This window comes from Thunnus maccoyii, chromosome 12 (genome assembly GCF_910596095.1).
Source record: "Thunnus maccoyii chromosome 12, fThuMac1.1, whole genome shotgun sequence".
NCBI classification, from domain to species: Eukaryota; Metazoa; Chordata; class Actinopteri; order Scombriformes; family Scombridae; genus Thunnus; species Thunnus maccoyii.
In genome coordinates, this window is record NC_056544.1 from 10997678 (window position 1) to 11022769 (window position 25092).

Below are 25092 nucleotides of genomic sequence, written 5' to 3' on the forward strand. Positions count from 1 at the left end.
GTCAAAGTCTGTATTTCGTAATTTGTTACCAGAAAATGTACTGTTATCACCATAAGCATTGACTCTTTATGAAGCAGTGCATCAGATTGGATGGTAGAACAAGGTCAACTCTAATATTAAAATAATGGGATATTTGCAAAGCCAAAATTGAGGAAATTATCCTTCAAAAGATCAACAAACTGCCTAAGACTTCACCATACCACTAGAGGCATAGCAATCTAGGTGGTCTTAAGAGGAGTTGGAGGAGAGAACACACCTCTCCGTTTATTCAGTTACAGATAAGGAGTGAAACCAAAGAAATAGCGGTGATGGGATTATGGAGGGAAAAAAGCTGTTGAGTTCTTGACAGGAGTGAATCTGGGAAGGAAGAGACATACAGGGTTCAAGATGATATGTGTGTATATGTAGAAACTCTCCCATAAAAGCACTCAGAGAGGAATGCTGTTTTCAAACAAGCACATTCTCCTGGTTAAGTGGGCGATGTTGAGCTTGTCTCTCTGCGTGGCTAGCACCCTTCTGATCGCAGGGTGAGAAACGGAGATGTTTAGCCATAGCGCACATTCCTGCCATGTTCTAGGGGGCATTCTGCTGGAGTCATGCTTCCAGCATTACATATTAAACATATTTGTATCTTCTCCTGACCTTTTTTAGGCCTCTCACACTAATTCAAATATCATGACATCCCAATATGCAGATTCCATTACAGCATCCACTTTCCTTGATCCACGTTACATTTGTGGTAATACGGAAGCACCATAGAAGGACTACTTGGATGATACTACTGTGATGGCAGTTAATCAACCTTTATTTATCTGCATCCCACATGGAAACACACAGTCAACACTGTGTCATGTTTTTAAAAAATGAGTGGCATTTTCATTACCCTCTCTACTTCACTTAATATAATCACCATATAGCACATAGCCTGCCAAGGGGGGCCAAGAGAAACAGCAAAAGTGAGAGTAAGGGAGAGTGAGAAGAAAAGAGTTTAGACTGGGGCCTCAAAGCAGTTTGTAAGACATATTACAGCCCCATTCACCCTGGCTAACGATCCTAATGATTAACCTGCTGAGGAGAGGCGAGCAAAGCAACAGCCCATTGTTTGGATGTGGTGTCGATGTCTGGCGTCAAGCACCACCCCGAGCAGCGTAAACACAAGGCTGAGGACCACACCTGAATCCAAGCGGGTGAAAAGTGAAAGATCACAATGGGCAGGACTCTCTTCCAGAGGACGACATGGAAGCTAATTGTTATAAGTACCCGGGATAAACATTTCAGCAAAGTATGTCTCGTGGTGCAGCTAAAGATGAATGGCTGTAGGTCCAGACATTAGTTACAACACTGCGCTTGAATGACAAAAATCTTTACTGGTAACATCAAGGAAGCTTGGAAGCATCATATAACACATAAACACAGACACATTGTTGGGAAGAGTGTAGTCTAAACAATATAAAAGAATCACATGATGAGAGAATGGTATTTGTTAGGCTTGCACTTAAAATAGGCTTTTGATTCAATGGCAATTGCCATGGTGAGAAAGAAAAAAAGAATAACTACAATTTCTACATTTCTAGCTGAATCATGTGTCCTCCTAAGAGTATGTTAAGTTGCGCAAAGGTGTGGATGCTTCTTTTGCAAATTATTTGCATAAGAATTGTTGCAAAGAATTGCTGCAACTACAAATTGCACTCGTTACAAAGAACATAAACCTCTCATTTCTACATGCACATTAAAAGTGTGATCATGTGACTTAGGTAGAGCTCATGGAAACAGTATACTCTGGGTATGTTACAGCAATTGTATTCATAATCAAAATAAATAAAATATTGGTATAATCTGCACTCTGCTAAATTAAAACCTGATTTATGTTAATATCTGTCACCAACAACTGATAGTATGAAACACTGTGCAGGAGCTGCTCTTACAGGTATCTAAATCTTTTTAGTCAACAGAGGTGGAGGGTGAGACAAGTGAATTCCATCTCTCTGCATCCTCTAACGTGACGGCAGTATCATTCTGGGGACTTCATGCAATGTGGGTACTATCATTATCTGAAAAGTTAACATCAGGTTTTGCACAGGTACAAAAGCTTCTCTAATCTTGTTCCGCTCATCTTCCAAGTGTTACACACCACTAAAGGCAAACGATAACAAGCCTGGAGTTCCACTGAACAGACCATTTGAACCACTCCACTTCACTCTAAACCTGCCTCTTCACCGCACTGTGTCCTTCTTACCAACAAGTTTCCCTAAAATAGCACATGAAGCATTGCATTTTGTACCTAAGCAGCGGTTTTCCGAAACTGACTCAATTTTCATGAGCTGTAATATAAAATGTATCCACTTTAACAGTTTATCGATACAAATTACAGTAGTTGGTAATGATACTGTACATACCTGTCAACCTAACTGTAATGATAAAGAGGAAAAAGCTGATGCATACTACCGAACACCATTAAAACATTTAATGGTCTTTTAACACAAACATTAAAGGACCAGTGTGTAGGATTTAGTGGCATCTAGTGGTGAGGTTGCAGATTGCAACTAATTGATACCCCTCCCCCTTCCCTTCAAAGCCTGTGGCTGCGAAACCCGCGAAAAACAGGGAAGGCCCTCTCTAAAGCCAGTGTTTGGTTTGTCCGTTCTGGGCTTCTGTATAAACATGGCGGTGCAACTTAGCAGCCTCCGTGGAAGAGGACCTGCTCCCTATGTAGATATAAAAGGCTCATTCTAAGGTAACTAAAACACAAAACACCTGTTTTTCAGGTGATTATACACCAATCAAAACATACTTATGAATACTATATTCCATTTCTGCAAAGTCTGTTCCACTCGATGCCACTAAATTCTACAGACTGCACTCAAAGAATAATATTTAACAGTTTTTGACCATTCAATGGCCAACTGCATCACACAGATCTAACAAGAATGGTTTTTCTCGAGGACAAAGAAAAGAACAACAAAACACAAAAAAGAAAAAACACCCTAATCCTGTGTGCCAGATATCTCTTGGCAGAAAAAAAAAGTAAAAATAAAACTCCTGCCCTCCACAACTCCATGTTCCTAATTTGGAATCCTTTGTGGTGTTCTATTCAAGATCCACACGTATCATCGCTCCACATGAGTACCACTAAAAGGGAAACCCCACTGCCATCGCAGTCCGTGGAGAAAACAGAAACCAGGTGTAACACTCATACAGGGAGTGCTCCTTTGATAGCAACTGTGACAGTGTGTGTGTGTGTATGTGTGTGTGTGTGTGTTCGTATGACAGCAGAGGACTTGCCAGAGCACAAAAGGTAACATTCACTGTACCTTCTGCTTCTAAGTATTGGAAAATGTGACAGGGCATGTAACTGAAGCCTGATTAATGTTATCTCTTCAGTTCCCACGGCATTGCGCACTGGTTTGATATCTGAAGGGCTGGAGTGTGTTGAGGTCAGGGAACAAGTAAAAGCGTTGTGTGTGTGGATACATGTAAGTGCTGTCCCAGGAGACTAAAGCTTGTTCAGACTGCAGGCAAATCAGATTTGTTTCTCAAATCAGATCTTTAAGACAGACTGTCTGCACTGTTATTTGAAAGTGATCAGATCAGATTTGTGTGTCCAGAGATCACCAACTTATCTGCATAGGTTGCTGTGGTAACGATGTAGCCGTCAGAAACTACGTATGCTGGTGACGCATCTTTCCGATACAGAAGCATGAGAAATGGAGATCAGTCATCCCCCAAAGTGCCAGCACACAATTTATTTCAGTGTCTGTCCACAGACTGTTCTCTGAGTTGTCGTCCATACCCCTCTGCTAGTAGCAGCATGGATTCTGCTTAGCTGCTCTGATGCACTTCCGTCCCTCTGGATTTGACATTGTCGTTGTGTGTCGTGTTGCGAGCGTTGCAAAAGACACTTTGAAATCCGATTTGAGCGGCCAGAGCATCCGAACTGAGACACATATGTAGAAATCCGATCGGAATCACATTTCAAACCACCTTCAAATGTGGTTTGGATCCAATTTGCAAAAATTGCATTTTGTTTTTTTTCTGTCCAGACTTTCTAAAATCAATCTGGATACAATCTGGATCTGCCAAAAAACAGATTTGGGCTGGCAGTCTGAACAAAGACAAAGTCCCCTGGTCCCAAAATAGAATTCATCTGGCAAACAATTGCACATTACTGTAAAGGTTGTTATATTTAAGGATACAACAGCATAGCTAAAATTGCAAATAAATTACTTAAAAGTGTTCTTATAATCTGGTTTATGGACATAGTTCAATAAGATTAGTATGAAGTTATGATAATATCCAGAGGCTGGGGAGGCTGAGAGCTGGTAAGAGGTAAGGACCAAGTTAGGGCCATATAGCGGGTCCGTGTAATCCTAGTATTTGAAGAGTGAACCCTGCTTTACGAAATCCTCCTTTTTAAATACTCTCCAGCTCAAAGAAAGGACAGTTTTAGGAAACATGTTTTAGTGGTGTGCTCAAGGACTCAAATCAAACAATAACCAAACATAGAAAGTGTAAATTTGTCCATTTGTTGAATTAAAAAGGCTAATTTTTGGCAACTTACTCTGACATTTTCAATGTCAGGCCTTCCAAGAATAAATCAATAGTGGGAGTTCTCAAATAGTCCCTGCTTAAATTGCTAGTTGATGAGAACATAACTTTGGCAAAAGCTTAAGGTGACTAAATGTACAATGTGATGGATCACTTATCTCACCTGTGTCTTAACAAAGACAAAAACGCACCCCAAAACGCACAAAGTGGCAGAACATTGGCCACATTCTCTACTCATGAACGATTAGAATGAAATGATGAAGAGGAGAGCTTAAAAAGAGCAGGCAATTACTGCTCTTACTTTTAATTACTGCCCAACATCTCTAATTCTTTTCAGCCATTCAATCAGAAAAACAAAATGGCAATTCAGTCTGATTATCAGGCTACAGAAGAACTAGTGTCTTCGAAGATGCAGACAGTGTGTTGAAAGGTCTCACAAGTTACAGTGATGCCACAAGTAGATACAGTATGAGCAGCAAACTGATGTCTGCTGATAAGGAGAGGTGCTTGGCAGCTCTCACTCTTCATTTGGTTTCACCTCCTTTTTTGACCCAGGTGTAATGTTGGCAAACCAGAACAAAATTGTAAATTGCATAAATCCTCAAAGCTGAGCTTAATAGCAATTAAATCAGATAGTTTATTTTGAGATGCCAAGCACTGCTGGCAATAAACACCTTACTAAGCAGCCACTGTTAAGCTCCCACATGGCATCTAAACCCGTAGAAACAGTAGCACTGAGAACACAGGCTCAGAGTTGGCTTTAACACAAGCATGTCTTACACACCAAATCAAAATGTCTAGCGTTAGTGTTTTCTTTGGAGAGTAAGGTAAATCAAGTAAGCAATATTTCTTACCTTGTGTTTTGAAACCAAATGGAGGTAAGTAATTGCTGACTTTTGCAAGACGCTTGAAGTTCCGATCAAGAAACATGGGTGCTGGTTTCACAAACCTGCAATGAGACACAAGAAAAGGAAGGAAAAGGAGGAAAGACAGAAAAAAAAAGTTTTATTAGCTGAGACAAAGAACCCACTCTGGTGACAAATATCCTATAAGAATGATCTATTCTAATGTGCATCTCCCCACCACACTTTTTATCCTGTCCAGTAGTGTTAATGTCTTGGGCAAAGTTTAAGGCATACAGTGATAACCAAATTAGCTTGTTCCACTGTCATTAATCTAATGGCATCCCCACTGCTTAAGCTTCCCAAAACAAGCAAAGCCTGCACAAACATTAGCAAGGTAGCTAAAAACTAAAAAGGGGTGATACTGAGAGGCAGGGATAGACACAGAAGGCGGCTGCAGTGCATAAACCATCAACATAACCTCTCCACCCAAGCCTAAATCACAGCTGACACACGGTTTTGATAAATCTGCAGAGACAACATACTCATGCCAGAATGCTTTTCCTCAAATGATCTGGGACAAGACTGTTTATACAAACTGAATTAGAGTGGAGGAAGTTACCCCACTTCAGGGGAAGACACACTAAAAAACAATAAGTAACCAGAAAATTCACAAAGGCAAAAATGCCACAGTTTAAACTGCTCCAGCGAGAAGACGGTCATCCTGCCACACTGAAAAAGTAACCGAGTTTGATATTCAAAAACACGCCTGTGACCAATGTTTAAATGGTCTGTGAACTATAACTTCCAGCATCGCCTCTTCCTTATCCTGTGTGTCTGTTTTAGTATGTGTGTGTGTCCCACTTTGATTAATTGCAGCTCTAAAATCAAAAGCATCCATTTCCTCTTAGTCACGCCTGCGACCCCAGTGCTGGGCTACGTGCCACTTGTGCGAGTGTGGCTTCAGGATGGATGTGTGTTTTTATGACCTGCTGTCAAGCTGGGGGGGGACACGGAAGGAGAGAGACAAGTCAATCTGGTTGTCTCTCTTCTGATGTTAATATGCATGGAGCTCCTCAGCAGCACTTCTACAAATACAGTTACATGTCAGATGTAAATGATCATTCAGGAAACACACATACACACACACTGAGAAGACAATGCCAGGTGCCTTGTAAAGATCTGTTGAGCTGGTGTGTATTATTATGTTTATGAAAGAGACTGTTGCGCTGTCTCATTAGCTGGAACCAGACCATCAGTGACTTAACTATTGCATCTTGCTGAGAGGCTGATGATTGGCCGCCCCGCACACACAAATGGTTGCTCTTCTTCACCAAGTATTAATTATGTCTCCCTGAGATGACATCAACTAGCAAAGTCATTTTAAACTGTGGAATCAAGAGAGGACACATAAGCATGAACATACTCCCTCGTTTCTCGGCAGGAACTTGGATAGCTTGTTACCATAACAATGCCGTGGGTTCACAAGAAATATGAGGGGCTCTACAGCACAATGACCAAACATGGCTGACATTATCGGGAGGCCTTCCGGTTCCCTTGTCTCTTTTTCAAGCACTCTAATTGGTCTTTGATACCCTCATTATCCTCCGTCTTTAAAGTATGCGAGCAGAGAGAGACAGACTCAGAGAGGAGAAGCAGTTATGTATGGCTCTCTCTCCTCCTCACATCACCTGACAGGAGCACATACACTCAGAGACTTCTGACCTGCCAAAACAAATGGAGATTCATTGAACCCAAGACTTCTGAGGCCATAAGGGGCTATAAATAACACAGGACCATTGCAAGCCGCTGAGCCCTGACCAACAGTCAGTCACTGACATCCTGACAAAGCAGAGAGACAGGGGGCTGCTTGTTGTTAAATACAAAGTGAGGGTTCCCAAAACAGCCAACAGGCTGGGACGCATTGTACTCATTTCCTTTGCTAGGTCCATCTCTCACTGGCAATATTTTCATAACCGTACTGCTTCAAGTTCACTGCCAACACTTGATTTAGGGCTCCAGTACAAACAGTTTTAGGTAAAACGGAGGGGAGGGGAGGTGTGGAAAATAAATTGGATTCTGCAGGGCAGGGGCTTCAGAGAAGACAAACATGGAGGAAGCAGGAGATGATTAGAGGGAGAGCCACAGGACCTCACTGCTAGAGGTTAAGTAGGTTTTCTCTAACAGCTGAGCAGCACGCCACGCCTATTTACACAAAATGCTAACAAGAACATTTAAATTGATTTGGTTTTTTTCGCGGTAAACTAAATTTTTTGAGATTTTTTTTTAAGAACAAACAAGTTAACAAACAAGATGTTAATTGGTTGACTCTCTTTCACGGAGGATACAATAAATCACACACTTGGGCACACAAACACAAATACATACAAACACATACACACAGTCAAACTTTCAAAAAGTGCAGCATTAATTGTGCTCATTGACCTGTGTGTGACTGGGTTGAAGGTGGTAGTAATCAGTGGGCTCCCAGTGGGGGTTCTGTGTTGTACGGAACTTTGATCCGACACGTGCGGCTGATTAGAGGAAGTCATTACGAGGGAGGACATTTTTAACACGTAGTCTCTCAGATAGGTAGAGGGCAGCTCCACAAAACTGCCTCTTCTGTCTGGTTAAGCAGCGCAGCAATTTACAGCCAACAGTGCAGCTGATGGTGATGTTTAAAGTAGTTTGTGTACAAAAACCCACACCGACAACTCATTCAATATAGTTTATACTGTACATCTTATGTCATAAGCCTTGGATAACCCAGCTTAAAGCACTTAAGGGAGCATTTTATTAATATGCATTTCCCTTGTAAACAGAGAAAGTACTTTAAAATGTAAAAATATATAAAAGAAAGTAAAGCAAGTTTTATAATATATTAGAATTTATTGCGAAACAGATATTGTGATTTTTTTCTTTTCATCTAATGCTTAGAACATCTTCAGGCAAAAGATAAATTAGGTTCAATACTCAATGCTTGGAAATAAGTTGGCGAATTTGCCCCATAACTAGGTCAAGTACTGCATTGAAGTCCCACTCGCTATTGTTCAGCAATGTGGAAAATTACCCCTCTATTAGCTTAGCTCCAAGAATGCTAATAGGACAATGTCCTATAGATTGAGCTGAGTTGGGCGGCAAATAGAGGCCCATAATCAAAAGAGTCAGTGACATCGGGCAGGACCGTGGAGGATTCAGTGGACTGTGTGGGCTGGGTACCAGGATGCTCGTGGTGAGTCATGGTATGATGGACAGGAAGTTGGTTTGTGTCGCTCATAGAGAAAGCCTCTAAGGCTCTAGGACTTGATAGGAGAGAGATGGGAGACCTTGTGCTCAGATAACAATGGTTCTGTTGTGTAACAGCGGGATCACAAGGACACAGTCAAGTTTTTGTGATGGGGGAGATGCTGGTAGAAACATGATTGAAAGTGGGGAAGATTGCATAGGAATGTGGGGGCTTCTCTGTTTCTGAGTCAAAACCCTTAAGGCGAGGTTGGCTTGAGAAGTGACATCATGCATCTTGGTATGCTTGAATACTTCGTTTTTGGCTTTTCTCATGCTGACATGCAATTAAAATGATTTGTTTGCAAAACTCCTGAAATTGTATGTGGAGACATTACACTTGTTTGAAGGAGTCTGCTTTGTTCGTTTAGATAAAAGACACTTGAGGACATTCAGTTAATTTAAATGTTGTCTCGTGACATTATGTGTACAAAAAAAGAAAGGGGGGCGATTTTTCTCACTTAGGATAGATGGCGGTCATCTTGGCTGCTGCGTATCCCAGCTTGCACACTCCTTCGCTGAGGTTGCCATACTTGTATGCCAACTCCGGTGGCCTGCACATTAAAAAAACAGAGGGAGAGATTAATCCAACACATCGTGATAAGTGATTATTAATTATACTGACACATTTTCAACCGTCAAAAACCGAGCTTGTCAAACAATCTTGCTTGAGAGATAGGGAAACGGCTTGCTTAGGAAGTTGGAGAACTCAGCAACAGCTCAGTGTATCACCTGTGTGTGGCGAGACAAAGCAGAGGGGCCTTGCAAAAATAATCATACTGACAGGGCTAAAACTAGAACTGCCCGATTACCAGCACCATCATTAATAACTTGATGTATGCCATGAATCTAGTTCAAATAAACAGGGAGAAGGGAGAGAGGCCCAGGTCTGCCAGAGCTGGCAGAGGAAGCAGCTTAACTGGGGCCTGCTTGTACAACATCTGAAGCTCTCCTATGCTAATATAATACATTTCAGTTAGCTGGTAAGTGACTTGGTGAGGTTGAAACCTAGGGGACACCTTCAGAAGGAATGAATTACCAGAGTCACAAAACTAATTTCAGTTTTGAGGTGAATTGCATTCATGTATGCATGTTCTTTAAAGGTGTAGTTAAGGAACACTGTACATATAATGTAAAGAGATGTATCACCCATGTGAAAACCACCTTAAAGTGTGTGCTGACATGGTGCTTGCAGTGTGTGTGCAGAGTGTGGGCAGACATGTCCTGTGAGAGCCAGGGTGGTGATGGCAGTATATGATTATTGCCTGTATGGTAATGTGGGGGGGAGGCCTTATCATGGCAGTTTAGAGCAAGAGTGTCAAACCAATTCAGGGAAATATATACATTTCAACAGACACACTGACACCACGACAGCTGCATAATGACTCAATGTAGCACATTCCCACCCTGACAAACCACAGCTGCTCTGGAATAAACGAGAAAACACTAACTACAACTCAAATCACACACATTTCAAAATGTATTGCTCAGGCCAGCAATCAAATAGGTGCATTTGTCACCAGGTTTTGGTTAGGACTCCAATGAGATGTTAGGTGTTTATTTAAAAAAAAAAATCAAGTGAGATTAATTTGCTGAAGGTTTACATTTTCATGTTTCATTTTTCCCCATTGATCAATCAGAATCTGTGTGAATAAGTATTTAGTGAAAATAGCTGTAAAACATATCTAAACTAATGGAGTTGACGTCTGACTGGGAATTCAGCTGTTCTAAATATAACAGCTTGGAAAAATCCCACACAGTGTGTGATGGAGAATTGCTTAACGTGCTACATGAAATGACAGGAGTGTTTATTAGAAAAAGATGCACTCACAATTTTGTGTCCAGCTGAAGCAAAAAGCCCTGCTTATCATACACTGGAAAAGAAAGACAAAAACAGAGATGGATATGATCCATTACTAACACAGGTCTACATGGAACATTGTTAGAGAGTATGGCATCATTATATGGTTGGATCATTAGCACTGGTTCAATCTAAGATGTACCATATTGCGCAACTATCAGCTCATTAGCTGTAGTTGTAAACAACCTGTGCTTTTTTTCCATACAGAAAATAAAATAGCAAATGTAAATGTAAAAGCATTAGAATTAAAGATTTGTGAAAAACAAGCAAAGTTAGGGAGAAGCCAGCCAAAACAATCTGTTGAGTTTAAAATAAAGTTAGAAAAGAAGTTAGAGATCACCTATGGACAACCGAAGGGGCAGCCAATAGGTGCCTGGTGAAGCGTTGAGTTAAGGCCATTTAGAAGACAGAAGCACAGAAAACGAGGAGGTAAATCTTTATGGTGAGATGAGAACTTTGTCTTGAATTAAATCATTTGAGTATTTACTGCAGGATCTTCTATATTCTATAATGATACTTACATACTTCCATAAAAACACTTAACATTGATTGATGTCTGTCTGTTAAATGCCATGATTACATTGAAATGTCAGAGCGCTACATTTAACATGAGCATTAGCGGAAAGTAGGAAGAGTGCGGTATTGCTCCTGTGGTTGCGGATCTTGTCTTCACAGTGAAGCTGGGGGAGAAAGATAAAGAAAGAAGAAAAAAACAATGGCAATGTGTGACGGCTGGTTAGGGGAGGATCCAAGCACTGCCCTGGTGGATGAGTACTTTTGCCATAGCAGCCAAGATGAGTGAGTGTGAGTGTGTGTGCATTATGTTTCTGTTGAGAAGCATAAGGCAGCCAGAGGCAACAGCTTTGGAGAAAATTAAAGCAGCGGGGTCCTACTAGTTAGACAAATGTTACAATATATGCACCAAAACTCCCGCACACTGCTTCACTTGCCAACCATTTGTTACTGAGCCAAGACAACAGAGGGCAGTGTTGTATCACACTGCAGCTTCATGTGGAAGAGGACTACTGAGCAGATGCTTGATTTCACAATTTGTACCAAATTCAGATTTTTCATTACAATAACAACTTCACTTGTCTTTCAAAAAATACTGATAGTTTTCAACCACAAATGTGGCTGCTGAAGTATTGCAGGGTTTTAACAGGTTCTTTAATTTGTTTTAAATGGTTCAGGAACAAAATGGATGGGCAGGGGTTCAGCTGGTTTGGGCTGCAGATGTACCTGAGCCTACTATTCGTCCCGCGGTGATGTCTGTTTCCGACTCTGTAACACAAAAGGGTCAGTTAGCACCGTTTGAGGTCAGTCTGTTATGGCAGCATTGGACTTGAAGATAAAGCCAACTGCAAATGTCAGGCGTAACAGAGTACAAGGAGGAGGAGAAGGCGTGATTAGTAGCTTTAATCCCAGTAGGCTGAATTATAATTCTGATTCTCAGTCTTAATTCAAAGTTGAAAGCCCAATGAAGTGGAAAATTAACTGCAGAAAGCCCCCATTGTGCTTTTGTGATTATTATGATAGTGGTATATTGAGAGTTACCCTTACAGATTGAATGAGTGAATGAGCACAAACAGCTTGGGTAATTAAAAAAAAAGAAAAAAAAAAAAAAAGATGAATGGTAGATTAAAATGATAAAATGCAAAGCTTTCATTGTTCAGTTAGCAGAGATTTATATTCCATTGGGAGAGAAAAAACCTCTACAGCCCAGTTTTAAAATCACCCGCTTCACAACAGTCACCCAGTATAAATGGGCAGAGTCTCAGTGCCTCTACCTGTTATCCTTTTCACTTCAGCACCTTTAGTCAGGACTACAGGTGTCGCTTCTGCATCACTCTCTGAAAACAAAAGGGGGTTAAGACACTGAAAAAAACATCATCACTGTAGAGCTGTGGAAGCAACTATTAACCATACAACTATTCATCAAGACCTAAGTACTCAGAATATTATTAAAAAATATATATGTTTTCAGTATCAGCTTCAGCAAAACACACACCGCGGCTACGCACAAAAACAGATGCACACAAACGAAAGGCAGACACAGAGACAGAAAGAAACCAAACACATCAAAGGTTTACTGCTAATCCTCCAATGTTTGTCTACCATCACGGCAGTGCCACTCAGAGTACTGTAACAAGTCTTATTACAGACTTACAGGACAATGTGGAATATTAACACCCTTTCTGTAAAATGATGAGTTAACAAAAACAGATAGTCCAACAGTAAATGACTGTGACTTACTCTCAGCACCCTTAAAAATGCTGAGATTTTGACAAGTGCTGCACATTTCTTCTCTACTTATCTTTTCAAGTTGTTAATATATATATTTTTTTTTTAAACCAAAAAGATAAAAGCTGGGGATTCTAATTAACAAGGTTGGCTTCAAACAAAAAACATCTAAGGAAAAAAGTTAAAAAATGTCTCCTATGAAAACAATCAGAGGACAGCTGACGTGTCATTTCATCCAAATGCCAATGATTAAGTATGACACTACTACAGAGCCCTCTTCAAATCAGAACAAGGACAAAAAGTGCTCCTTGTGACAAAAAGACAGCATAACATTTCGCCAGAGGCTGCATGTACAACATGCATGCCATGTGAGGGTTTCGTGCAGATCAAATTCCCCAATTAGTAAACCTCAAACTCTGTTCCAGCTGAAACTGTATAGGCGTATCACTGATGACTACAACAGCTCTATAGGACATGAGAAGACAATCCCTAAAGTTGTAAACGAAGCTGGGTGTCAGATATATTCAGAGCACGCTCCTGGAACAGCGGCTGGTCTTACTGCTAACGAAGCACTGAGAGTGACAGGGGGAAAGGGAGTCACGTTTTGAAATATCACAGATTATAGATTTATGAGCAAAGCATAAATACATTCTTAAGATCTATTTTAGAAATACATAGAGAGATTCACTATTGAAGAAACAGCTGGATTATCTCATATCATCACAACTGGCGTCACATTTTCATGAGGGGTGAAATTAATAGAGTTGAATGTTATGGCTTGTTGGCTACTGCAAATAGAAAAAAATCTCAGCAGCTTGGCTGGTGGCACACATTCATTTCTCACCCTGCAGGTGTTAATTCCAAGTGTGATTTAACACCCTGAGGTGATGTTCCTGTTACTAGCAGTAAAGTAAACCAATTATAAGCAACTGCGCTGTTGAGAAGCACTGAAATAGAGACTTGAAAGTTGGGAGCGACCACCTTACATGCCAGAACTTCAGTGACAGTTGAACCTTGAAGATAATGGGCCTCACACAAGCCTCGGCCAATATTTGAAATGTGTTACATGTGGGCAGACCCTAATCAGACTTGAAAAAGTGAGATTGTGGAAACTTGTGTAAAAGAGGCTCAACGCAATGATCATGTTCACACTGAGGTGGATCAATCTGAAAACATTCACTTGTGAAAACAACTTTTTTTTCCCTATTTTTAAAAAAAGGTCTTCTGTTCAAAATGCACTGAAACACAAAAACAAAAGAATAGCTTTATCTTTACTTCTTCCTCTTCTATTGGTTTGCAAACAACAAAATTGTACATTGCAAACTTTTTTCACAAATTACTTATAGTGTGTTTCAATAAAGCTGAACACACAATGGAATTGTTCTGATATGTTTCTGCTGTCAGACACCTCAACCTCATAAATGCTACCTCGTAACAAGGCTAACTCCTGCCCTGCTGCACTGACAGTGGATCAAATCCCTGTTTTATACTTATAAAGTTGTCTCACAACTTGAGTACAGATCGATGACAACAGCTCTTCTATTTTGTTGACGTTCGCAATAAGCAGTTGCAGAGAAAGTTTGCTTCGTTAACAAATTAAGTATCTGCTCATGTCTGTGCAGGCACACATCATCGCTTGTTCAGCTGCATAATCAGTGCACACAAAACAGCCTGTTCTTTAGGTTAACAGTGATTCAGCAGCCTCTGTGAATTTATGTGGCTGTACAGGCTTTAATGTGATTTCACAGTTGAATGATACAGAGAAAACCGCTAGAGATACAAGTGGCAGCTAACAGGCCTCTATGTGTCAGCAACAGCAGTTCTTGACTATGTTAACTGAGAACATTACAATGAGTAGAATTTGGAGACTAAAGCCTCTTTCACACTTAGTTCCTGGTAAATTAGTGGGAAAGCCTTTCAGGCACTGCTAGTGACTTTCACTATTCACACATGCTGCTACATTCAGGAACATTTCTGTCTTGCGCATTTTCACACATGACATGGCAAAAGTTGTGTGTGTAGCGAGTGTGGTTGAGAGAGAGACAGCAGGTGTGGAACAGCGACTGCCAGACCGGAGCAGAGAGTATGAAGTTAGCGGTATAATGTTAGCTGTGAACGTCAGTGCAGTGTGTGTACAGTTTAGGCTATGTGTCAGTGAATAAATGCTCCTGTAGCTACATTTAGAGATGTTTCTGGTGGAGCGGCATGTTCATCAGCAGGAGTGACGAGAACATTTTAAATCCTTAATCACAAACCAGTTTGCCGTCTCTTTTCCATGGATCTGACACCCCATGTCTCCGTTCTCCATATGCCTGCTCACCAAAACTTTACTCTACGCTCCATAAGAGTAGTTAATGTTATGGATATGATTTGTACTGTGATATTAAAGATAAAATAATGTTAAATGGAACATGATGCTGTGATACTGTCGCACCAAGCACAGACACACAGACTTTTAAAAGAGAGCTTGAGGAGAGGAGACATTGCTATTTTTTGTGTTGTGTTTAAATATTTTAAATAAAATATTCACACTCTTTTGTTAATGTTTATTCACATAATTTTAATGGTATTGCTTTCATAAAGTCATATCGATTATTCAAATCTCCATGAGATTAAAGATTTTGAATAATCAGCTCGAGCATGGTTCACTGTGTGACAGAGCTTTGAATAATCGATACGGCTTTATGAAAGCAATACTATTAAAGTTATGTGAATTAAGATTTACAAAAGAGTGTGAACATTTCATTTAAAATATTTAAGCATTCAAAAAATAGCAATGTCTCCTTTATTCAGTGGGGTCTTGTGATTGGTTCGCTCGCCTGACGTGAAATCGTCTTTTGTCAGACGGACGTAACCCTTAACGTGCTTGTTCCTGCAATGTTACTGCTTTCAGTCACAACACAGCCTTACTGGCATCCCTGAAATGTTACTAGGTCTTAAGGTGGGAAATTGGCAGCACAGATTTAGCTGAATATCGATCCCTGCTCCCATTCACACATGACCTCATCCATGCAGGAAATGTTCCTGAACATTTCAGGGATAGACTGCATGTGTAAAAGGGGCTTAACTAAATTAGGTGGGAAGAAGATAACTCTATTGTTAGAAGAACAGGTGAATTGGACCGGAGCTGCTCAAACTCTAGCCATACAAGAGTCACACACTCCAGCTGCCACAGGAATGACAATGGTAACATGAACCTGGTTTGAAATTCACTCTCTAAATGTAGTGAGGCAGAGTTTAAAAGGTAACCAAATAATAAGTGGCCATAGGAAATTCTGGCATCAGTAAACACCAGCAAAAAGGGGATGTGGCCCAAACCTTCTGGATGTGGTGACCATCTGGTGGATCTGTGTACAGCAGCTGGTTGAGCCTGGCTCCTGCCACAGCCCACAGATACAAGCACCACACACACACACACACACACACACACACACACACACACACACACACACACACACACACACACACACACACACACACACACACACACACACACACACACACACACACACACACACACACACACACACACACTTTATACAGGAAGCCAGCTTGTAAATGCATGGGCTTGTTGAAAATACTACTAACACAGAATTGAAGGCTTTGATTCTGTATTGAGTACTGATGGAGTTGGCATCACCACCCTGAGTCATCATATTGCCTAACAGAAACATACTCCCTCTAGCTGACATCAGTGTTGTGAAATGTGTGGAATTGTTAGGGGTGGGAACATTCCTCTTTAAGCCTAAAACTAATCTAAAGTGGTTAGATGTACAAATTTAAAAATCCAAATCCAGTTCCATTACAAAACTTTACAGCCAATATTAAGATATCAAGGACACCACAAGCTGTACACTTTAGACAGCATGTTGTCCCTCTAGCGAGGCTCTCAATCTGGTTCAAAACACTGGCGTGTGTTTTCCGTGCTACACGCTGCTCCCTGAGCTTGTCTGAAACCATGGGCTTGTTGAAAATACTAATAACGCAAAATCAAACGTTTTGATTGTGCATTAGTAAGGCTCGTCGTTTAATTTTTTTCCCCATTTTCCCTTGTAAGTACCCAGATGTTTTTAAAAGTTTAGACAGATTTTCACCTGGATTTTATATCCCAACGCATCCAAAAGATGTGTTTTCTGCTGCAAGAGGATGAAACTGAGCCCTATTAATAAACATCTACTACATCCAACGAGCAACGAGTACCATGGTACCAAAGGTCTTCATTTATGTATACAATGAGGAAGGGATAAGCCTCTGTATGTTCCATTTGTCCCTGGAGCAGTGACTTAGTCTCTAACACTCAAAGTCAAGAATGAGGAGGAAAGATTATCCAGATTTGATCCTCTCAGTGAAACAGTATAGCTTAGCTGACCAGCGTGGAGGACAGGAGAGACCATCAACATGCTCATCTTTCCCCTTTGAGCCTCTTTAGGCCAAACATCTGGCACCACAGTGCCGTAGAAAGCCAATATCTCTCACTGCAATCAAAGCTCCTCTCCTATTTGTGCTGTTTGAAAAAAACCAGCTCCATTCTTTACATCATGCAGTTATGAAAATAAACCGACTGACAGTACAAGGTTGAAAGCATTTGACTTTGCCGCTTAAAAATTTAGCATGCAAGCATTGAATCTAGATTAAATAGAAGGGTGTCCCAACAGAAAACTGGAACCTAGTTACACAGAGACCTTGGTCACAGCTTGAGAAATTGTTGAGTTATGAACCACAGACAAGGTCAACTGTTCCTTGGGAGTGCTGTCAGTGATGCAACAACATCACACAAAAAGAGGATGTTTTCAGTGAAATGGAAGAGAAATGTCAAATCCAGTGCATTAGTATGTGGAGAAGTTTAGAAGTTTATCTATATTATTAAGTATATAATCTACAGTATACAGTACCAGTTTGGACACACTTTCTCATTCAAGTAAATGGGAAGTTGTGTCCAAACTTTTGACTGGTACTGTATATACACTAACCTTTACAAGGTAGAGGGGCAGAGAAAGGTCAAGTTCAACTATAAAGACAGTTGGAAATGCTATGGTTGACACAGCTTTATGCACATGTGAGCCTGCTAGTTGTTACTGGGACCAGAAACAGGCCATGATGGGTTACAATAACGGTGGGCACAGCAAGAGACAAAGTTGTAGTGTATGAGGAACCTGAAGTAAACTGCACAGGTGTTTTACTGAGACTAGTATTAGCTAGCATTATCTACTTCATCATAAAATAAACATTAGTACACAAAGACTTAATCTGTGCTGGCTCTGCAGCCCGTTTCAGACAGTCACACTGCAGAATTCTTCACTCTGATTAAGGATTGTCGATCGGCTTTCACAAAGGTCTCCGTTACAGATAGAAAATCAAAGCTTACACCTTGTACATAAGACAGGGGAGATCTGACGCCATTTTTACTTGTGTCGTCACCACGGCGGGAGAACAGTGATGGGTTAGGAAGAAAGTAAACTACACCAAAGAAGAAGAGTATTCTCAGTTGTCTCACAGGCATCCTCAGTAATAACAATTATTTATCAGTCTGACGTTATCTTCATAGCTTGATTGCTTCAGAAGCCTCATGACTGCCTGAGCGCAAATACTTTCAGTTACATAATACAGTTTCATAATTTACTATTTCACATGAGACATTTAGGCCTTATATCACACTTAAAATGTGGAGGAATATAAGAAAATATTACTGGCTATTTTCCTGAACGACTTTAAAAAGGATAAAAGTTGGGGGTTTATCCCATACATGACTTTGGACATGTAAAATTTTCTGACTATTGAGTGAGGTATGTCTGAGAAGGAGCTTATAACAAGTATTCCTAATATAACCATAGCAAGAGCAAAGTCAGCTGACTATAACTGGAACTGGGGATGGAGTTGGCATCACCATCCTGAATCATCATATTGCCTAACAGAAACATACTCCCTCTACCTGACATCAGTGTTGTGAAATGTGTGGAATTGTTAGGGGTGGGAACATTCCTCTTTAAGCCTAAAACTAATCTAAAGTGGTTAGATGTACAAATTTAAAAATCCAAATCTAGTGCCATTACAAAACTTTACAGCCAATATTAAGATATCAAGGACACCACAAGCTGTACGCTTTAGACAGCATATTGTCCCTCTAGAAAGGCTCTCAATCTGGTTCAAAACACTGACGTGTGTTTTCTGTGCTACACGCTGCTCCCTGTGAATGTTTTCCCAGAAGATATACTCTGTAGGTGGTAAAGGCATGAACAATTCCTCAAATTTGAAGTTTTTAAGAGAGATCTTCTAGCCCCCTCTGCTGGTTTTTAACAGCTGTTTCAGGGGGTTAAGAAGCCTAAAATGGTATTTCTTACTGAATCAAACAGCAACAGTATACAAACATCGAGGTCGCTCATCACTTCTTCTCTAAATATGGACAGCATATCCAATTTTACAGGGAAATCGAGTCATAACCAACACTCAAACATACAGAGGTACTTTTAAGTGGAAAGTGGAAGAGATACTTCCTCAGAATGTTATGAATGGTATTGTGAAATAGTATTTTCAGTTTTGGTTGTTAAGGTTTCATCATTTCAGTGGGAAAACCTCAAAACACCCTTTCCTCCTATTTACAGAGACAAAATAGAAAATAAGTAGGCAGCTTAAGACAAAGTCAGATGAAACGCTCTTATATCTGGGTTAAAACACAGGCACTCGTATTGTAGTGTAGGAAGAGGGCCATCAATAGATTTCCCCACAGATGGAGCAACTAACGCTTGATGTACAAGAAAATCTGATTAAATTCTCCCTGTAACATCCGGTGCTCTGGTGAAGTGAAAGCTAATGTAATAATAACAGAGAAAGACAAGTTTGAGACACCAACAAACAGCTTGACATACTAACGGTTCAGCGGAGAGACTATGAAATAAGAAAACAGATTGAAATAAACAGACGGTTAACTGGCAGTCAGCACAGAGAGGCAGACAGCAACACAGAGAAAGGTATCAAACAGACTTGTTCAATAAAAACAGATAAAAACGTGGTATCAAAAGGTAGGTATCAAAAGGACTACAGACTATGACACATGGTTGATGAGGTGATGAATCAATGTTTCAAACGGTCAGACTGAAGATGTCACTTACGAGGCTTCTGGCCCCATACGTGTAGATGTAGCTTCCCGGAGGAGTAGTAAATAAAGCCCAGGACCAGCATGGGACACAGGACGAACAGCAGCTTGTGTGTGGGCTTCATGGTCTTCAGTCATTCACATGGCACCATTCAGGTCATCACCTGAAATGACAGAGAGGCACTGCATTTACAGATCCCGGAGGAGAAATGCCTTTATCAGCAGCAAGAGAAATAAATTGACAAAAGAACATCATCCAGATGTAGCCAACAAGGCAATTACATACAGCAACAGCATAGGGGAACACGCACAGGGAGGAGTGTGGAAAGAGGAGGAAAAAAGGTGGAGTCCAAATAGAAGACAGGCTGGAGGAGACAGGCTGGTGAAATTAAAAGAAAATAATGTAGGTAAGACATGTGAGATGGGAGGTAGTTTTATAAAGATTGTTTTTGGTCTAACTTCACCAATGCTGAATTTCACATATCATCCTTGGCTACATACACCATCCTCTCTCACTGAGGACAATTCAATCATGTCTGGAGGATAGAGTCTCCTAAGTATTCTCCAAAAGCAACAGAAATTTACGAGAAAATAATTTCTGCCTTTATTGGACAGTCAACAGTTAAATGGCAGACAGGAAACATGCTACGTTTAGTTAATCCGACCTTTCAGTTAACGTTAATCGACCAGCCTCAGGCACACATGATCTAGACTGTCCAGATCAGTATCAGAAATACTTTATTGATCTCTGAGGGGAAATTGGGTCATGTTACAGATGCTCATATTCTAGAAGAGAAATATATGGAAGCATAGAGAAAATATAACAGAAATAGAAAATAAAAAAATATGTTAAATATGTGCATTAGAAGATACAGATATTAAACCAGCAAAACCTGCAGCCCTGTTTACAGTGAATCATGTTCAGACTAGATGTCGCCTGTCAGCAGACAAGACAACCCAACCCATTAGTCATTTATGTGTCTGTGTGGCCTGGTCTCTGTTTTGAACAAACTCTGCTAATTATCCTTGTTGTCCACAGTCTTACAGTCTTATGGACTGTTACCCAGTACTGTGCAATTTCTTTCAACCCCAGACATAGTTTTATTTTAGCATAATCTACAGCTTTCCATAAAAAAGGCCCTGCTGAAATTCAACACGTTTTTCAGAACTTCTCAGATGTCACATGTTAAAAAAGAAAAATCAAATTCAATCTGGGTCATCTTTGTTTCATCCTGAGAACTGCTAGAGGCAAGTGTAAATTAGGGACTATGAAGCTTTTAGCACAGGGAGGTGTTGAGTTGATCCCAGATTGTAAAACCATGCATTTCAAAAGATCAGATCGCAACCCACGTGATGCAACAGATGCTATCCACCAGGTTAAAAATACAACACGTTAACGCTCTATGGTTTGTCTTACATAACATCCACTTTAACATTTATTTAACAGTTATTTAAGAAAACTGCCAATTGATAATACACCTGAAAGTTATCTGACAAACAGCCAACGAGTCAGATTGATCATTCATTATGACTAAGCTTGGGGGGGGGGAACCCACTCAACTGAAAAATAGACACATGTGGCATAATGTGGCGTCCAACAGCATTTCCTGCATCAAAAATGTAACGTTACAGAGGCATGCAACGAAATCAGTGAAACTCCGGGGGGGAGTCCAGGCAAAACACAGGGTTAATTTCCACTTACAGCTATTGCAATTCAAGATGACTGGCCCAACAACAGTTAGATTAGATTTGTGACATGAAAACAGCAAACGGTAACGTAGCAACAGGAAAAGCTTAACCACGACTTAAGTAACTGTTCCACACTATTGTGTTTTAACTCACAGTATTTCTATGGAACTGTGGCCACAGAAGTCCCCCGCACAGTTTCAAAGGCGTTATATTTCAAGTCATGTCGAAGGTTGGGTCTCCACTTTCTCTTTTAAGTGTGTTTTTTATCTTACCTATCTAGCAGGCAATATGAGCAGTCCACACGAAACCAAGTCCAGCAGCTAGCAGGACAATCATAACGGAACTTTGCTGTCCTTTTATTCAACGCTAACGTTACACCTCCGTCTCTCCAAATACAATGGCTACTTGAAGATTACCTGGAGCTTTGTTCTTATTGAAATGGTAAACGACACTATGGTCAGAATTATTACAATATGTTTACGAACAGAGAAAGTAAGACGTGTAGAAAAGACAACGGTGAATGTCGAGCAGCTAAGCCTTAACGTTAGCTTTGGTTAGCTGGGGTCGCAATGCTAGCAACGCTACGTTGGCATAGTGGGAAATTTGCCTTGATCCGGTCGGCAGGCCTGCAGCGTAACAACACAGCACTGGTTGGGAAATGTTGTAGCCAGACACGGGCTTATACAGCAGCAAGCGCAATAGGTGGGCAAACCAGTTTAGACATGTAGGATAATAATGGTATGTAACTAAAGGCACCGAGCGTAACGTTACTGGAGTCTGACAAGAGAACAATACTGAGGTAATCCAGTTAACGTTAGCTGATGTTGGGAGAATACTAACGTTACACCAACGGTTTGCCAAAATTAACCACCACCATCATTGTCGAGTAAAACACGGCGTAGCAACGTCTCATTTGGCATTTCCAAATGACAGGGATAGTAGTAAATATTACCTTTTCTTTTCCGCTTGAGTCCTCGGGTCGGAAACAATACCAGTCTTAGTTTAAATAATGGACTGGTGGATAAAACGACCGTGTTCTCCCTCCTCTCCAAGCCATCGTGATGAGATCCGTGAAAGTACCCTGGCTCTGTGAGCACAAGACGACCAGCCAGCCAGCCAGACTGTGTGTGTGTGTGTGTGTGTGTGCGCGTGTGTGTGTGTCCTGTCTCACCAGCTGTAGTTTGCATCAAGACTGGCAGAAGGAAAAAGCACTCCCTCCATCATTATCATCAACAACAGCAGCGGCGGCGGCAGTTCACTGGTCAACACTAACACTGTCACTAACCGTCACATGAGGTATCTCAGTAAATTATGTTGTACTCCCGCCCCCCTCTTTTAGTAAAGTGAAAATGAATGCACCTTTTCATCCTCTTTTTTCACGTGGTGCACCTCTCTGCTCGTCAGATGTTAAAATCGCATTGTGGCTGGGTTTGCTTTTGCATTTATAGCCACCAGACATGTGAACATCCCACACAACTGCAACAGTCCTCTTTCAGCACAGCAGCAAATGCTATAAAGTGTAGAGCTTGTTGAACTGCCTGCCACACACTATAATGGTATGTGCTTAACCAGCACTATTTTTTGATTGACTAGGTGAGAGGCATGTTTTTCACCTTATTGCAATGGGTGAATTTGCTGAAATCTAAGGACCTTACAGATTAGAAGTGGTGTTGAAGTAGTCTATAGAGTATATACAGTGGTGGAAGAAGTATTCAGATCCTTTAAGTAAACATAACAATAAAGCAATGTAAAAATACTTAATTAGAAGTAAAAGCCATGCATGAAAAATCCTACTTAAAGTCCCCCTCCACCCAAAAATGTGTTTTGTTTTTTGTTCCTACAGTTGGATGTTTGTGCTTCGCGGAGCAGAATGATGTATGTGCAATGTCTGAGACTACGAGGCTGTTTTCACGTTCATCTGCTGAAAGTGGAAAGTTTCTCTGTGCTCATTTACAATCTGTTTAAGGGGTGGGGCTATGAGCATGATTTGACAGCACAACTAGTTTGGAGCCAGTTGTGGCCCAATATTCAAATTACACACAAGTGTGATGTGTGTGTGTGTGTTTGGAAAAACTATATCAGGCACACATTTTTGATCCAAGCAGAGTATTTCTGTATATCTTAAAACATGTCTAGAGGGGAACTTTAAGTAAAAGTACATAAGTATTAGCAGCAAAATGTACTTGAAGTGTTGCAGTGAAAGTAGTGATTTGGTTCCTCTGACTGATATATTATTATATACGACATCATTAGATTATTAATACTAAAGCATCAGTGTTGAATGTTGTACTGAATTATTTTCCACCACTGTCTATAGAGAAATTCAAAACAAGAAACAAGCTATTCTAGAGTGAACTCCGTTTTGTATTCCTTTCCTTTTGAGTATTTTGACATCAAGCCTTTTAAGTAAACAATTTTCTCCAGACAGTCCTGAATGTCTTGTGTAGACACTGGCCATGAGCAATATTGGTCTAAATCAATATCCATCTGACCTTCAATAATATTGACAGTCAAAGTGTAATATTCTAAATATAAAAAACACCATCATCCAGCCTTCCATTAGTGTCTGCATTTGGTGGCTCTGTTCAGGCTGGAAGTGCTTTTTCTAAAATCTTTAGCTCTGATTATCCCTTAGAGGACTAAAAATAATTATTACTTACAGTGGAGTAATCCCCTTTGCTCCATGATTCATCTTGAGACCAAGCTCTTTGTCTCAACCTATTATTTAGATTCTTGTTTAGTGCAAATAAAAGACTGTGGGATCCAAAGAGGCAGTTTCTACTGTTGTTGTGAAGTCAAAGAATCCAGGTGATCATCTGGAATCGCTCCAGATCACTGACTGCAGCATCCTAAAAATTAAACTACCATTTATAAAAAAGAAGATGAAGTAAGGTGATAAAGCTCCCAAGGTGGTCACCCGTTAAAACTGAATGATTGTTGAATGTTGAATTGACCTGTTGAATTGAACATTGAATGAGTACAGAAAGTCCAAAGTGAGATGGGTTTGAATATTCCTTCTGTAAGAAGTTAATATATGTTATATATATGTATGTATGTATGTATGTATGTATGTATGTATGTATGTATGTATGTATGTGTGTGTGTGTGTATATGTATATATGTATATATATATATATATATATATGTATATATATGTGTGTGTTTGTGTGTGTGTGTGTGTGTGTGTGTGTATATATATATATATATATATATATATATATGTATATGTATATGTATATAGGGGTGAGTTAAAAGCAGAAAACATTTTTCAAGCATCTGTGGCGCCACAGATCTTGTTCTGATAGTAAGTGGTCTTAGCCATTTTTAAATCGGAGGAGAATGATGCTAGGAGACACTGATAGTCATTGAGGTCAGTGGACTCTCTGGATTTACGCTATTTTCTCTCTGCCGCTCTGAGCCCCACCCTTTGCTCTCTGATGACTTCAGTGAGCCATGGACTGGGGGGAGGGTTCTGGATGTGAGAGGGCAGAGATTGTTAAGAAAGGAGGCTGGTGAGGAAAGAGTGTGTCTGTAGCCTCATA

At 40.4% G+C, this 25092-nt stretch overlaps 1 protein-coding gene across 8 annotated transcripts in view; it reads right to left on the minus strand.

Moving 5' to 3' along the window:
- st3gal3b (ST3 beta-galactoside alpha-2,3-sialyltransferase 3b) overlaps positions 1–22881 on the minus strand; it is a 45399-nt gene extending 22518 nt beyond the window's left edge. Inside the window, exons 1-7 of one of the 8 annotated variants that reach the window (XM_042428518.1) lie at positions 22722–22881; positions 19878–20025; positions 12318–12380; positions 11770–11811; positions 10501–10543; positions 9131–9223; positions 5400–5494 (exon numbers count right to left, since the gene is read on the minus strand). In XM_042428518.1, coding sequence (XP_042284452.1) covers positions 5400–5494; positions 9131–9223; positions 10501–10543; positions 11770–11811; positions 12318–12380; positions 19878–19986 — 445 coding nt within the window. In that variant the 5' untranslated portion in view covers positions 19987–20025; positions 22722–22881. The other 7 variants (XM_042428517.1, XM_042428519.1, XM_042428521.1 and 4 more) reach the window with 7 other exon arrangements.
- Between the last annotated feature and the right edge of the window lie 2211 nt (positions 22882–25092).